The sequence below is a fragment of the Coregonus clupeaformis genome, unplaced genomic scaffold, assembly GCF_020615455.1.
Source record: "Coregonus clupeaformis isolate EN_2021a unplaced genomic scaffold, ASM2061545v1 scaf0076, whole genome shotgun sequence".
Lineage (NCBI taxonomy): Eukaryota > Metazoa > Chordata > Actinopteri > Salmoniformes > Salmonidae > Coregonus > Coregonus clupeaformis.
Genome location: NW_025533531.1, coordinates 475001 through 491158, shown reverse-complemented (window position 1 = coordinate 491158; position 16158 = coordinate 475001). Strand labels below are relative to the sequence as shown.

Sequence of the window (16158 nt, the reverse complement as noted above, 5' to 3'; positions counted from 1 at the left end):
CTGCTACTACTATCACTACTACTACCATCACTACTGCTACCATTACTACTGCTACCATTACTACTGCTACCATTACTACTGCTACCACAATCACTACTACCATCACTACTGCTACCATCACTACTGCTACCACTACTACTGCTACCACAATCACTACTACCATCACTACTACCATCACTACTGCTACCATCACTACTGCTACCATCACTACTGCTACTACATCACTACTGCTACCATCACTACTGCTACTACCATTACTACTACTACCACCATTACTACTACTATTACCACCATCACTACTGCCACCATCACCATCACTACTGTCACCATTACTACTGTCACCATTACTACTACCATCACAAACAGAAATACTTCCAAGACTAGCAAGCACACCACATTTACTTCAGTAAAGTCATTTTCTAGTTCCCATTCATTTCTCTCAAGCCACATTATCAGTTAACTTACGACATGTGATAATAATGAACACGAAAACAACTTATCATTAGAGCATTTTCATTTAATTTGGTTCAAGTCATACAACCCCTTTACCCCTCTTCCTCTCTAAGAAACAACACAATGAAAATGACATCTTCCATTTCACCAAAATCATTATAAAACCTAAACATATATATTGATCTACTACATACATTGTCAACATTCCTTTTTAACCCCCCAAAAAGTGACACATTATTTTATTTTATTTTTTTACATGGTACATGGATTGATCATACAGTGCTTGTATCGAAAACCGTGGCAACGGCGTGTTACCATGGATACCACAAACCGTTCTCAGGTGACGGAAAGCAACGACGATTCTGAACCTGGCAATAGGCGGGACCGACTGGAACCTGTCAATCAGTCATCAAAAGATTTTTCGGCCAATGGCAACGTTCGAAAGAGAACATAGCCCTCCCATTGATTCCACAGGTCCATGGATGTGTCTCTATAGTCCAAAATAGCTTCCTCTCCTTATCTACCCTCCTCGATCTGCACTGGACATTAAAGAACTGGACAGGTAAAAGCAAACTCCCAGTCGGCATCCTCTCTAATGCTGTCACCTATCCTGTGATTTCAGATCAGTGCCGATGAAGGAGAGGACACAAGGAGAGGACACAAGGAGAGGACACAAGGAGAGGACACAAGGAGAGGACACAAGGAGAGGAAGCCCCTTTAGACTATTGAGACGCAGTCCACAACAACTGACAGTTTACGGTAATCCGGCGCAAAGAGGAAGTTCATCAGCCCCATCTGTCCAATCACAGGCTGTCTCAGTGTGTGTGGGCTGCTGTAATTGGCTAGTCTAGTCGGTCTTGCGCGGGCTCTCCAGTTTCCAGGCACCAGTGATGTAACGCAGGCGGATGAACAGCAGGTCTCTCCCCATCTGTAACCAGCTCCACACTGGCACCAGTTTAGACCCTATAACACATTATAACACATTATAACACCCTATAACACATTATAACACCCTATAACACATTATAACACATTATAACACCCTATAACACATTATAACACTCTATAACACATAACACATTATAACACCCTATAACACCCTATAACACATTATAACGCATTATAACACCCTATAACACATTATAACACCCTATAACACATTATAACGCATTATAACACCCTATAACACATTATAACACCCTATAACACCCTATAACACATTATAACACCCTATAACACATTATAACACCATATAACACATTATAACACCCTATAACACATTATAACACCCTTTAATACATTATAACGCATTATAACACCCTATAACACATTATAACACATAACACCGTATAACACAATATAACTAGGGCTGTCAAATGTTTTAAAAAATGATTTGCTGCAATTAAAATCGCACTTAACCGCATATTCAGAATTTGCTCAAAGTGAGCTGTAATTTAAGATTTTTTACACAAAAAACAATGACGTCTTGATTTTGTCTAAAGTAACAGTTAGCAACATTAGGTATATTGATTTTGTCTAAAGTAACAGTTAGCAACATTAGGTATATTGATTTTGTCTAAAGTAACAGTTAGCAACATTAGGTATATAGATTTTGTCTAAAGTAACAGTTAGCAACATTAGGTATATTGATTTTGTCTAAAGTAACAGTTAGCAACATTAGGTATATTGATTTTGTCTAAAGTAACAGTTAGCAACATTAGGTATATTAATTTTGTCTAAAGTAACAGTTAGCAACATTAGGTATATTGATTTTGTCTAAAGTAACAGTTAGCAACATTAGGTATATTGATTTTGTCTAAAGTAAGTTAGCAACATTAGGTATATTGATTTTGTCTAAAGTAACAGTTAGCAACATTAGGTATATTGATTTTGTCTAAAGTAACAGTTAGCAACATTAGGTATATTGATTTTGTTTAAAGTAACAGTTAGCAACATTAGGTATATTGATTTTGTCTAAAGTAACAGTTAGCAACATTAGGTATATTGATTTTGTCTAAAGTAACAGTTAGCAACATTAGGTATATTGATTTTGTCTAAAGTAACAGTTAGCAACATTAGGTATATTGATTTTGTCTAAAGTAACAGTTAGCAACATTAGGTATATTGATTTTGTCTAAAGTAAGTTAGCAACATTAGGTATATTGATTTTGTCTAAAGTAACAGTTAGCAACATTAGGTATATAGATTTTGTCTAAAGTAACAGTTAGCAACATTAGGTATATTGATTTTGTCTAAAGTAACAGTTAGCAACATTAGGTATATTGATTTTGTCTAAAGTAACAGTTAGCAACATTAGGTATATTAATTTTGTCTAAAGTAACAGTTAGCAACATTAGGTATATTGATTTTGTCTAAAGTAACAGTTAGCAACATTAGGTATATTGATTTTGTCTAAAGTAAGTTAGCAACATTAGGTATATTGATTTTGTCTAAAGTAACAGTTAGCAACATTAGGTATATTGATTTTGTCTAAAGTAACAGTTAGCAACATTAGGTATATTGATTTTGTCTAAAGTAAGTTAGCAACATTAGGTATATTGATTTTGTCTAAAGTAACAGTTAGCAACATTAGGTATATTGATTTTGTCTAAAGTAAGTTAGCAACATTAGGTATATTGATTTTGTCTAAAGTAACAGTTAGCAACATTAGGTATATTGATTTTGTCTAAAGTAACAGTTAGCAACATTAGGTATATTGATTTTGTCTAAAGTAACAGTTAGCAACATTAGGTATATTGCGAAATCACACTTTATTTAGCCTCAATGCCAACTTGGTTTTAAATGTAGATTTGAGCTGTATAGATGTTTTCAGTGTATTTGTAATGCTTTCAGACAATGTGATTAATTGTGATATTAAAAAATGATCGCACTAAAATTACAAAAAGTTAACTTGAGTTAACTGATTACCTCTGATGGGCCTAATAACACATTAAGGGCTGTATCCAGGTACTCCGCGTTGCGTCGTGCGTAAGACCAGCCCTTAGCCGTGGTATATTGGCCATATACCACACCCCCTCGGGCGTTATAATATACTATAACAGCAGATTTTGAACCACAGTTACAATGAGGTTAATCAGTAGCCTGCGACTGGAAACAACTTGGCCCCAGAGACATTAAAACATCTCTTTTATCATAAAAAAAATAAATAAAAATGAGACCGGGAACTCTGATCTCCTTACGTATTTTATTGTTTTAATGACAGGACAGTTAGAAGAGTCGGGAGACTGGTTAGCAGAGAGGATGGGCACAGCCAGTTGGCCGAGCCGAGGCTCAAAACCCGGTACCGTGGAGGCATGTGTGGTCTGGGAGGCCGATCTATCGCCGTCCAGTTGACAGCCATCTCGGCTATCAGACTTACCTTCTATCTCAGTCCAGTTGACAGCCACCTCGGCTATCAGACTTACCTTCTATCTCAGTCCAGTTGACAGCCACCTCGGCTATCAGACTTACCTTCTATCTCAGTCCAGTTGACAGCCACCTCGGCTATCAGACTTACCTTCTATCTCAGTCTAGTTGACAGCCACCTCGGCTATCAGACTTACCTTCTATCTCAGTCCAGTTGACAGCCACCTCGGCTATCAGACTTACCTTCTATCTCAGTCCAGTTGACAGCCACCTCGGCTATCAGACTTACCTTCTATCTCAGTCCAGTTGACAGCCACCTCGGCTATCAGACTTACCTTCTATCTCAGTCCAGTTGACAGCCACCTCGGCTATCAGACTTACCTTCTATCTCAGTCCAGTTGACAGCCACCTCGGCTATCAGACTTACCTTCTATCTCAGTCCAGTTGACAGCCACCTCGGCTACGGGGATCTTAAAGCACTGAGCGATGTACAGCAGCTCCACGTCAAAGGCCCTGATGAACAGTACAACATTCTAGGTACAATGTTCTAACAACAACAACAACAACAAGCAGATGCATTTCAAAACCAGTGGATGATCACAACAGAGGAGGTGTGGGTATTGAAAAGTACAGCACTGTTGAACCTCATGGAGTGTTAGTACTGGACTAGTAAACTATTGTTTTCAGTCATGATCCGTTCTCTGTTCATAGAGACCATACCAGGGCACTGTTCAAATCCAAGTTGATTTGAAGACAATGTGTGTGTGTGTGTGTGTAAGTGTTCTCGTGGAGAGAGAGAGACCGAACCATTGCTTTACATATATAGAGGAGAAGGTCTTGAACTGTCCCCTTACATTGTTGCGTTCAAATAGAGCCATCTAATGACTATGTAATAACATCATTCACACAATGCAAATATCAGGAGAGGTAAAGGGCTCTCCTTCAGAGAGAGACCTGACCACGGATCCCCTGTAGTGACAATCATGTCTTGCAGGAAGTAGAATAGAACTACTACTACATTGTTATTATACAATTTGTCAACTTTGATATAAGGTCACTGGTTAGGTTTTCCTGTCCGGAAGACAGACAGACACACACAGAGAGAGAGAGTGATAGAGAGAGAGTGATAGAGAGAGAGAGAGAGAGGGTGAGAGAGAGAGAGAGAGAGAGAGAGAGAGAGAGAGAGAGAGAGAGAGAGAGAGAGAGAGAGAGTCTACCATCGCTCCATGTGTAGTGAGGATGTTTATTTGAAGTAAGTAGAATATGAGGTAAACATCAGTAAATGTTGGTATGGTTAGGGGGAGACCTTACCATCGCTCCACGTGTAGAGAGGAGAAGGTCTTGAGCGCGGCCTCACGGGTGAAGAGCTTGAAGCCACACTGCGTGTCCTTGATGCCTCGCACACAGAAGAACCAAACCAGGAAGTGGAACCCATACATCAGGAACGTACGGAACAGAGACCGCTACCATGGAGACATTAACAAAACACGGCAGTTAATATAAAAAAAACAACAAGGACATTTTTACTGTCAATATACTACTCACAAGACTCATATAGGCTAAATCATATAGGCTAATCATATAGGCTAAATCCAATAGGCTAAATCCTATAGGCTAAATCATATAGGCTAATCATATAGGCTAAATCCTATAGGCTAAATCCTATAGGCTAAATCCAATAGGCTAATCCTATAGGCTAAATCCTATAGGCTGAATCCTATAGGCTAAATCATATAGGCTAAATCCTATAGGCTAAATCATATAGGCTAAATCCTATAGGCTAAATCATATAGGCTAAATCCTATAGGCTAAATCATATAGGCTAAATCATAAAAGTCAGACAGTCACACACCGAAGCGACTGCCTCTTCCTCCAGGTGTGCTCTGGACCCACAAGAGATAGCCATGTTCTCCTGAAACACATTAGGCTGGTATCATCAGAGACAGGAAGGTAACAGTTAAAGAATGCTTCATGAAAAATGTTTGTGAAATTAAAATATCAAGGTCTCATGGCCTAGATAAGAGTATCGTCAATTGAGGAGAGAAGACCGTTAAAACGTACACGATATATAATTACCAGTACGATCATTTTGGAGCTACAAACAGGACAGGAGATGACAGGAGTTAGAAGATACCATGACAGGAAGTGGAACCACCGGGGACTCTTACAGTCATGATTCTAATACACTAAGAAGAAAAGGGAACAGACACTCACTGGTTTGGTGTTTACATCGTGAAGGCCGGCCTCCACCTTCTCAACGTCTGCAAACTTAGTAGCTCCGTCAGCATCCGCCATCAGAATCAGCCTCCCTCTGGAACTCAGAGTACCCTGAGAGAACCACACTATTCTGTTATTTAGGTTTGATTTAGTATTCTTTCAGCTTTGGCAATAATTAAATTACTTTTCGTGCCAATAAACTTTATATGGGCATGAAATATTTCCAAGCATGACATAATAATGTATTGACAGTGTGTTTTCACTAGACTTTGCGTTGGTGGTTTATTGGATTGGTTGAAAGGTGTTCTATGGTGGCCTGGTGTGGTTCGGCTGCTGCCTCCGGAACACATCGGTGTGAGCGTGGGTTTGAGCACACCATCTCCTCACTGTCCTATCTAAAAAAAAAATTTAATACTGCCCCATTCCTAAAAAATCAAGACAAAATCTCTGTTCTCACCATCCTGACGGCCCCTCCCTCCCCTCTGTTCTCACCATCCTGACAGCCCCTCCCTCCCCTCTGTTCTCACCATCCTGACGGCCCCTCCCTCCCCTCTGTTCTCACCATCCTGACGGCCCCTCCCTCTCCTCTGTTCTCACCATCCTGACGGCCCCCTCCCTCTCCTCTGTTCTCACCATCTGTCGGCCCCTCCCTCCCCTCTGTTCTCACCATCCTGACGGCCCCCTCCCTCCCCTCTGTTCTCACCATCCTGACGGCCCCTCCCTCCCCTCTGTTCTCACCATCCTGGCGGCCCCTCCTTCCCCTCTGTTCTCACCATCCTGACCCCTCCCTCCCCCTCTGTTCTCCCATCCTGACGGCCCCCTCCTTCCCCTCTGTTCTCACCATCCTGACAGCCCCTCCCTCTCCTCTGTTCTCACCATCCTGACAGCCCCTCCCTCTCCTCTGTTCTCACCATCCTGACGGCCCCTCCCTCCCCTCTGTTCTCACCATCCTGACAGCCCCTCCCTCTCCTCTATTCTCACCATCCTGACGGCCCCTCCTTCCCCTCTGTTCTCACCATCCTGACGGCCCCTCCCTCCCCTCTGTTCTCACCATCCTGACGGCCCCTCCCTCCCCTCTGTTCTCACCATCCTGACGGCCCCCTCCCTCCCCTCTGTTCTCACCATCCTGACGGCCCCTCCCTCTCCTCTGTTCTCACCATCCTGACGGCCCCCTCCCTCCCCTCTGTTCTCACCATCCTGACGGCCCCTCCTTCCCCTCTGTTCTCACCATCCTGACGGCCCCTCCCTCCCCTCTGTTCTCACCATCCTGACGGCCCCTCCTTCCCCTCTGTTCTCACCATCCTGACGGCCCCTCCCTCTCCTCTGTTCTCACCATCCTGACGGCCCCTCCCTCCCCTCTGTTCTCACCATCCTGACGGCCCCTCCTTCCCCTCTGTTCTCACCATCCTGGCGGCCCCCTCCCCTCCCCCTCTGTTCTCACCATCCTGACGGCCCCCTCCCTCCCCTCTGTTCTCACCATCCTGACGGCCCCTCCCTCCCCCTCTGTTCTCACCATCCTGACGGCCCCTCCCCTCCCCTCTGTTCTCACCATCCTGACGGCCCCTCCCTCCCCTCTGTTCTCTCACCATCCTGACGGCCCCCTCCCTCCCCTCTGTTCTCACCATCCTGACGGCCCCTCCCTCCCCTCTGTTCTCACCATCCTGACGGCCCCTCCCTCCCCTCTGTTCTCACCATCCTGACGGCCCCTCCTTCCCCTCTGTTCTCACCATCCTGACGGCCCCTCCTTCCCCTCTGTTCTCACCATCCTGACGGCCCCTCCCTCCCCTCTGTTCTCACCATCCTGACGGCCCCTCCTTCCCCCTCTGTTCTCACCATCCTGACGGCCCCTCCCTCCCCTCTGTTCTCACCATCCTGACTGCCCCTCCTTCCCCTCTGTTCTCACCATCCTGACGGCCCCTCCTTCCCCTCTGTTCTCATCATCCTGACGGCCCCCTCCCTCCCCTCTGTTCTCATCATCCTGACGGCCCCTCCCTCCCCTCTGTTCTCACCATCCTGACGGCCCCTCCCTCCCCTCTGTTCTCACCATCCTGACGGCCCCTCCCTCCCCTCTGTTCTCACCATCCTGACGGCCCCTCCCTCTCCTCTGTTCTCACCATCCTGACGGCCCCTCCCTCCCCTCTGTTCTCACCATCCTGACGGCCCCTCCCTCCCCTCTGTTCTCACCATCCTGACAGCACCTCCCTTCCCTCTGTTTTTCACCAGGGTCAGGACCCGCACTTTGTCCGCTCCAAACTGCCTGGTGTACTGCAAGGCAACCTGGGAAGACAGAACACACACACATACTGTTAGATAATTACATTATGTGTACGGTGTACTACAGGGCATCCTGGGAAGACAACCCCCATACGGTTATACACCACCTGGGAAGACAACCCCCATACGGTTATACACCACCACTCAGACAAAAACATGGAGACACATTCATTTGATGACGTGGTTTTCTGGAGAGCTATTTTCATTGGAGAGCTGTCTGATATTTGAATATTTGAGCATGCTAATAATCCTAGAAAAGAATGCTGCTTCAGCAATGATTCTACCTTCTATATTGAGAAATAATATCTCTTAGAGACAAATATAAAAGATCAACACCAACGTACCTCTGTGGTCTTGTCTTTGCTTCCATCGTTCACCACGATGACCTCATAGGTAAACAATGGCTGCTGCTTCTGCAGGGAGAGAGAGAGAGACAGAGAGAGAGAGAGAGACAGAGAGAGAGAGAGACAGAGAGAGAGAGAGAGAGAGACGGAGAGAGAGAGAGATGGAGACAGAGAGAGAGAGAGACAGAGAGAGAGAGAGACAGAGAGAGCGAAATAGACAGAGAGAGAGAAAGAGAGATGGAGAGAGAGAGAGAGAGAGAGAGAGACGGAGAGAGAGAGATGGAGACAGAGAGAGACAGAGAGAGAGAGAGAGAGACAGAGAGAGAGAGAGAGAGAGAGAGAGAGAGAGAGAGAGAGAGAGAGGAGAAAACAATAATATAAAGTTGTTTTTTCGATCAATTTAAGCTGTTTTTATCTGCATGATTTATTAGTGGCACATTGTCAGTGAATATAATCTGAGGCTGAAGCAGGAATATGGTCATCAAGTGTTTCAGAGAGTGTTTGCCATCTGCAATTTGATAAGTTACAAAAAAAAATTTCATTTTCATTTTAGTCATTTAGCAGACGCTCTTATCCAGAGCGCAAGTAGGGTTAAGTGCCTTGCTCAAGGGCACATCAACAGATTTTTCACCTAGTTGGCTCGGGGATTAGAACCAGCGACCTTTCGGTTACTGGCACAACGCTCTTAACCACCAAGCTACCTTAGAACTTGAACTAAAAAGAGGGATGTAGCTCAGTTGGTAGAGCATGGCGCTTGCAAACCCAGGGTTGTGGGTTCGATTCCCACGAAGGGGCCAGTATGAAAACCCCCCAAAATTATGCACTCACTAACTGTAAATCGCTCCGGATAAGAGCGTCTGCTAAATGGCTAAATTGTACAAATGTAATGGTCAACCAACAACACATTGTACATCTTCACTGCCATCTGGTGGCCACTTTGAACAATGACATCACAGTAAAGCAGTGATTTTCACTGCTGGTTGTTGATGTGATGGTCACAGGTTAAACAGCTTAGAGCTAGAACTCAACTAATCATCAAGACTTCCATTAGCAAAACTAGGTGTGTTAGAGCTGGGCTGGAACAAAATCCTGCACACACTGTCCCTCCATGACCAGGAGTGAAGAACAGCATCATCAATGTTTTGCCACTTATTTTCCCTCAACATTGGGAGTGGTTACTCACCCGTCTGGTTACTCACCCGTCTGTTTTCCAGATATTCCAAAGCTTCCTCCATCATCACAGGCACTGCAGTGGCAACAACACATACATATAGGCACTGCAGTGGCAACAACACATACATATAGGCACTGCAGTGGCAACAACACATACATATAGGTCACACGTAGTCTATGGCTGCGTTTACACAGGCAGCCTGGGTCACACGTAGTCTATGGCAGCGTTTACACAGGCAGCCTGGTTCACACGTAGTCTATGGCTGCGTTTACACAGGCAGCCTGGTTCACACGTAGTCTATGGCTGCGTTTACACAGGCAGCCTGGTTCACACGTAGTCTATGGCTGCGTTTACACAGGCAGCCTGGTTCACACGTAATCTATGGCTGCGTTTACACAGGCAGCCTGGTTCACACGTAGTCTATGGCTGCGTTTACACAGGCAGCCTGGTTCACACGTAGTCTATGGCTGCGTTTACACAGGCAGCCTGGTTCTCTGATCTTTTGCCCTATTAAAAAGAGCTGATCTTATTGGTCAAAAGAGAAATTTGTGGCAAAAGATCAGAATTGGGCTGCCGGACTTTAGACTAAGTCGTTCTAAGAGGAAACATGTTCGGGGGAAATGTGTGTTTATGTGTGTGTACACATGCGTGCCTGCCTCCCTCTCTCTCTCTGCCTCTCTCTATAGCTGTCTGTCTGTCTGCCTCTCTCCCCATCTGCCTCTCTCTCTAGCTGTCTGTCTGTCTGTCTCTCTCTCTAGCTGTCTGTCTGCCTCTCTCTCTAGCTGTCTGTCTGTGTCTCTCTCTCTCTCTCTCTCTCTCTCCCCCCATCTGCCTCTCTCTCTAGCTGTCTGTCTGTCTGCCTCTCTCTCCAGCTGTCTGTCTGTCTGCCTGCCTCTCTCTAGCTGTCTGTCTGTCTGCCTGCCTCTCTCTAGCTGTCCGTCTGTCTGCCTCTCTCTCTAGCTGTCTATCTGTCTGCCTCTCTCTCTAGCTGTCTGTCTGTGTGGCAACCCACTCACTAACTTCGTAGCTCTTCATTGTAAGCAGGCACAACCACGGACATCTCCAATGAGCTGGGGTCATGTAGGCTGGGGAACGGCTCCTTCTCTCCGGCCGCAGTCAGGAAGAACTTCTCCTTCTCATGGCGCTTCAGGTCCACCATCCCGGCAGTCAGATGGGCTATCAGCAGGACCTGCGAAACAGAACCACAACAGGTGCTGAGGTTCTAGATTGTTAGGTCTGTTTTGGTTCCATTGATTCCATCTTCTTGTCAATGTGTAAACAAAGACATTTAGACATATTACGTGGGATAGTGTTCAAAACCATGATTGATTAATTGATTGGATGCACACAGAAGGGCCCTCTCTACCTCTTTCTGATAGTTCAGCAACCTGTTAGAATGAATGACAAGGCAGGCTACTACAGCCTGACATAAACAGCACACACCATAACCTGCTAGACAAACGCTGCAGCATGTGTAACACTTACCACTATCAAAGCAGCCACTGCCAATGCAACCAGACATTGAATTGTTTCACATAGACAATCCATTCTCTCCCATTCCCCAGTGCACAGACAAACACAGCTGCACCGTGGCTAGCTAACTTTACTGTTCCGTGTTGAAAGACAACACTCTTCGGAGAACGAGGCAAAGACGGTATTTTGAAGTTGATGTAGAATATCAGAAACTCAATATTTCCATAATTGCATGGCGCGGATCAACTGAGGTATAATAAGGTTTGAAGTTTACTTCCAGTCACAGAGAAACACCTACGCGGAAGTAACTCCTTACAGAAAACGACATCAAATAGATGCAAGAGGGACCAAAGCGATGACGTGTTCTTACGTCTAATGAAACTACGACCCCTGCTGGCTTGGAGTGTGAAGTGTGCGACACTTATTCTTTACGGTTTACTTGGATTTACATCTTCTTTAAACAAACGATTTCAAGGTTTAAATGTGCATTGATTTGGTATCACGAGAACTTTGCGATATGATGAAACAGTTCCAAAGTTGGTTTCCAAAGTCATACACATCTGCGGCTTCCGTTCTGACATCAGAATATTATTCAAACCCACGTTGTCTACCAAAACATCAGGGCGGCTGGATTCAAGTAAATGTACATTTTGCATTCATAAAAATAATCTATAGTATTAACAATCTACATGAACTGTCAGTAGTTTTCAGATGTTTCCGAAATGATAAACTATCCTAACCGCTATCCCAAGGACGAGGGATTTGTTTGACACGCAGGCTAACGTCAACGGTGTAATAGTGTTTAGGCTTTCTAGGATGACACAGATTATCTCTCTGTAACTACTGACCCAGCTACCTGCAATCTAGCTACATTGATAGTGGACATTGATTAAAGTCAGTTAATTCTAGCTAACCAACTACTTTAATATTTTTCCTCAGAACTGCTGAGCCCTTGGAATACCACAGGAGTTTTCTGGTGAGTACTGTAGCTACCTAATATATATATACACACACATTTTTAGTCATTTAGCAGACGCTCTTATCCAGAGCGACTTACAGTTAGTGAGTGCATACATTTTCATATATATATATAATATTGCATATATCATTTACATTGGTAGTTACTTGTATTGAACTTGCCAGAAGATTCCGACCCTACCATTACGCTTGTTTACACTGAGCTGCACTGAGGACAGAACGCAATCATGGTTACATTAAGACACCTTGGAGCAGGTGCGAGATATGGGTCAGAGAACGTACCTCACTGCGAGGATGGGATATGCCACTGCACTCCAAATTGTATCTTTATCTACACTGCTACATCGACAAGATTGAAATACTGTTGGTTTTCCCGGAAAACTGACCTTTTGTCCTCATGCTAGCTAGCAGTAACCACAGCAGCCATTATGGAATGGCACGTTGCGTTGAACAACAAAGGAGCTGATTGGCTGACACTGCCATTACAAAATGGCTGAGGTGCAGCTCAGTGTAAAACCAGCGTAATGGTAGGGTGCCATCTTCTCGCAAGTATTGAACTATCCACCTGCTAATGTAATGTTGACACAAGTTACATTTACTGCTAGAACACGATGCCCTGAACATGATAGTAACTTTAGGGGAACTGTTAGCTGCAGAAAGAGAACTGCCGGCCTGATGGAAGGGAACTGGGGGAATTCAGAACCACTACATTGAATATAGGTGAGGAGAACGGAACTGTGATCAAAACTCAAGCAGACAACAGTGATGAATGCATGTTTCTTGCTACCCTTACAAACAAGGCGTCCTTCTCATTCAGTCTTTCCCCCCGACACACTCTCGTTCTCTCTGAACCCTCGGTCTGTTACAGCTAGCTAACATCTGGAGGTCTTACTCCATCTGAAGTCAATCTGGCGACATCAAAATGATGACAAAGGGTTTTCCTACTAATTATTACAGTCTTCTTTAGAAATGTCATTGTGTTTTCAAGCCACAGTAATGGACTTTAGACAATCTTCATCAGCCCCCCAATGAGGATGCATTGAGTAGAGCTGGGCATCAGTCCTAAAACAAATGTTCAAAACAATATTGTGATGCAATGTGCAACCCATGAATACTTTTTCATACTTTTGCTGACAACTACTTGTTGAGGGAAAATGTACTTGCTATCACTGTGATATGTGGTTGTCTCACCTAGCTATCTCAAGATGAATGCAGTAATTGTAAGTCATTCTGGATAAGAGTGTCTGCTAAATGACTAAAATGTAAATTGAGTGAGATGCTCTTATCCCAAGAGTTAGTGGTACTAGGAGTTTTTAACCTTGTCTTTTGCATTGCAGTTCTGCCGTGATACAGAGAGAGTTATGCATTGTGAAGGGAAAGGTACGTTTGATAACCTCATGTGACACACACAGAGAGACCTGATTCACTTCTACAGCTTAAAGCAGGATTCCTTAAAGGTGAAACTGCCACATCTGTTTGCCATATTATAACTACAAATAAGTTACTGCGAACATCGAACGCTGTTTGTTTTCCCTCCGACATCATTGCATGCACGATAGAACAGCAGAGCATGTCCTGAGATTTTGATGTGGATTTCAGCTTTAATGCATGTAGGCTACAATCATTAATTTAGGCTGTTCTGAGGGTAAAAGGGGGTGCAACTCAATATTAGGAAGGTGTTTCTAATGTTTTGTACACTCAGTGTATGTGAAAAGATTGTTTATAAAATATTATAACCGTTTGTGTGGTCAATTTGCATTATTTGTAATTATGTTTCCCGGCCCATGACCATCCGCTCAAGAAAGAAATCGTCCCACGGCTGAATCTAGTTGATGATCCCTGCTATAACCCCTTCCCTTCACTGCCTTGTCCCAAATCATCCCTTAAACCAGTCTGAAACCAACCCCAAGCCTCTTCCCAAATATACTTCTTGTTAACCCCTTCCTAGTCCTCACTGCCCAGTAACAAATACTCAGTCCCCGAGAATCCACTAGCTAGCCTCTTCCCCAGTCCCAAAACAACCCTTAAATCCTACCCACAAAATACTTATTTATGGCCCCTCTTAAAAATAAAAATAAAGAAGTTTAGGTCAACAGTTGTCTATGCTAAACACTCCTCTGTTGTTGCCATCCTCTCCTCCTGCTTTCTCCTCTCCAGGGGGGCACATCATTATCGGGTGAGAAGCTTCTGGACTATCAGCCGGGCCACGACGAGACAGAGAGATCTGCAAACTCATCGACAAAGTCCTACAGAGCGTCAAGACACCCGAATAAACACACACACACAGTTTATTTTTCTTTAAAAAGTTGTATTTTCCTGTCAATATATAGTTTCTTCTTTATCGCAATAAAACTGCTGACAAAGACCATTAACTTCTGCCTCAGTGTCCCAGAAATGTCACACACCTGATTTCTAATAAGAATATACACCTCTTGACTCCCCCCCCTTCCACCCCCACAAGTACAAGGAAATGCCTTATTTAAAATGTGCCATATAGAAATTGCACTCAGCATTGCATGCTATTGGAGTCGAGATCATCTGTGTCCAAAAATGTCACCCTATTCCCTACATAGTGCCCGGGTCAAAAATAGGGTACCATTTCAGAGGCTCCCAGAAGCAGGAGAACCAGGAATGGTCGTTCACGAGGAGTCTTCTGAATGTACCGTGCAGTCAGTGTCCGTCCAGGAGTTCAGCTCTGTTTGAGCCAACGCCCCCGTAGAGGACACCGTGGCGTGATGTCATATGAGGACGTAACAGGGCAGCATCTTCATTTTCTAACTCATAAAAAAAAAAAAAAAAGGTTATTTAAAAAAAAGTAGGTTCCCTACTTCTAAAAACCCTTGTTGTACGATCGTCAGGACGTGGTTCAGGCTTGCACGCCAACCAAACAGTCATTATTACATCATACATTTCATCATCTCACAGCTACTAAAGGACAAAGAAAAACAAAAGTATTTTTGTCTCCTAAATGAGAGGACATTATGGAGGCGTCCAGGGGTTGTGTGTGAAGTTCTCTCCATCATGATTTGGGGAGGGGCCATGGCATTGCTCCTCTTGGTTGGCTGGGGGGGAGGAGGGGGGTGCGTCATTGTCATGATTTGGGGAGGGGCTGCGGTGTGCTCCTCCTGGTTGGCTGGGGGGGAGGAGGGGGTGTGTCATTGTCATGATTTGGGGAGGGGCTGCGGTGTGCTCCTCCTGGTTGGCTGGGGGAGGAGGGGGGGGTGTCATTGTCATGATTTGGGGAGGGGCTGCGGTGTGCTCCTCCTGGTTGGCTGGGGGGGAGGATGGGGGTGCGTCATTGTCATGATTTGGGGAGGGGCTGCGGTGTGCTCCTCCTGGTTGGCTGGGGGAGGAGGGGGGGTGCGTCATTGTCATGATTTGGGGAGGGGCTGCGGTGTGCTCCTCCTGGTTGGCTGGGGGGGAGGAGGGGGGTGCGTCATTGTCATGATTTGGGGAGGGGCTGCAGCATGCTCCTCTTGGTTGGCTGGGGAGGGGTGTGAGGGGGTTCGTCATTGTCATGATTTGGGGAGGGGCTGCAGCATGCTCCTCTTCCTCTTACTTCTTGGTTGGCTGGCGGTATGTAGCCGTGGCGACGCCCCCTGAGGGACCGCCCCCCCCATAGCCATTTGCTGCTGCTGCATTTGGTGGTGCAAGAATTGCAACTGATGGAGGGGTAGAGAGAGAGAGGGGAGGTAGAGAGGGAGGGGAGGTAGAGAGGGAGGGGGGAGGTAGAGAGGGAGGGGGAGGGAGAGAGGGAGGGGGAGGGAGAGAGGGAGGGAGCGAGGGTGGGGGGAAGAGAGGGAGGGAGAGGGAGGGGTAGAGAGGGAGGGAGAGGGAGGGTAGAGAGGGGAGGAGGGGGAGGGAGGGAGGATGGGGAGG

At 45.2% G+C, this 16158-nt stretch overlaps 2 protein-coding genes and 1 long non-coding RNA gene across 10 annotated transcripts in view; 1 reads left to right on the top strand and 2 right to left on the bottom strand.

Moving 5' to 3' along the window:
* Positions 1 to 511: 511 nt before the first annotated feature.
* On the bottom strand, positions 512 to 11618 carry LOC121555402 (dolichyl-phosphate beta-glucosyltransferase). Of its 2 annotated transcripts, none has more exons than XM_045213051.1 (10): positions 11314 to 11618; positions 10849 to 11017; positions 9854 to 9900; positions 8655 to 8723; positions 8221 to 8313; positions 6034 to 6147; positions 5672 to 5731; positions 5131 to 5282; positions 4247 to 4332; positions 512 to 1416 (listed from the first exon to the last, which is right to left on the bottom strand). In XM_045213051.1, exons 1-10 carry the CDS (start codon positions 11374 to 11376, stop codon positions 1301 to 1303), a joined length of 969 nt encoding a protein of 322 aa, XP_045068986.1. In that variant the 5' UTR covers positions 11377 to 11618; the 3' UTR covers positions 512 to 1300. The 2 variants fall into 2 exon arrangements, 1 of the variants encoding a protein (XP_045068986.1); XR_005997901.2 differs by having other exon boundaries at positions 1334 to 1416; positions 3833 to 4332.
* Positions 11612 to 14651, top strand: LOC121555403. 3 transcript variants are annotated; one of them, XR_005997904.1, is made up of 4 exons: positions 11612 to 12277; positions 12885 to 12999; positions 13617 to 13659; positions 14437 to 14651. It is a non-coding gene; the product is annotated as an uncharacterized LOC121555403 (long non-coding RNA). The 3 variants fall into 3 exon arrangements; XR_005997902.1 differs by having other exon boundaries at positions 11613 to 12277; positions 12930 to 12999; XR_005997903.2 differs by lacking the exon at positions 12885 to 12999 and having other exon boundaries at positions 11615 to 12277.
* Positions 14652 to 15049: 398 nt separating this feature from the next.
* The window catches only part of LOC121555400 (transcription factor SPT20 homolog), a 45536-nt gene continuing 44427 nt past the window's right edge, over positions 15050 to 16158 (bottom strand). For 3 of the 5 annotated variants that reach the window (XM_041869225.2, XM_041869228.2, XM_041869227.2), the window contains exon 23: positions 15050 to 15941. In XM_041869225.2, coding sequence (XP_041725159.1) covers positions 15835 to 15941 — 107 coding nt within the window. In that variant the 3' untranslated portion in view covers positions 15050 to 15834. The remainder of the gene's footprint in view (positions 15942 to 16158) is intronic. The other 2 variants (XM_041869226.2, XM_041869229.2) reach the window with 2 other exon arrangements.

What these genes read in the sequence shown, in the direction of transcription:
- LOC121555402 (XM_045213051.1), bottom strand. Translation starts at nt 11,376, where the DNA reads ATGGATTGTCTATGTGAAACAATTCAATGTCTGGTTGCATTGGCAGTG. An exon ending in AGGGAGGTGCTGTCAGGATG is followed by an intron (nt 6,148 to 8,220) that starts GTGAGAACAGAG and finishes TGGTTCTCTCAG; the next exon opens with GGTACTCTGAGTTCCAGAGG. An exon ending in CAACTGGACTGAGATAGAAG is followed by an intron (nt 1,417 to 4,246) that starts GTAAGTCTGATA and finishes AATGTGTTATAG; the next exon opens with GGTCTAAACTGGTGCCAGTG.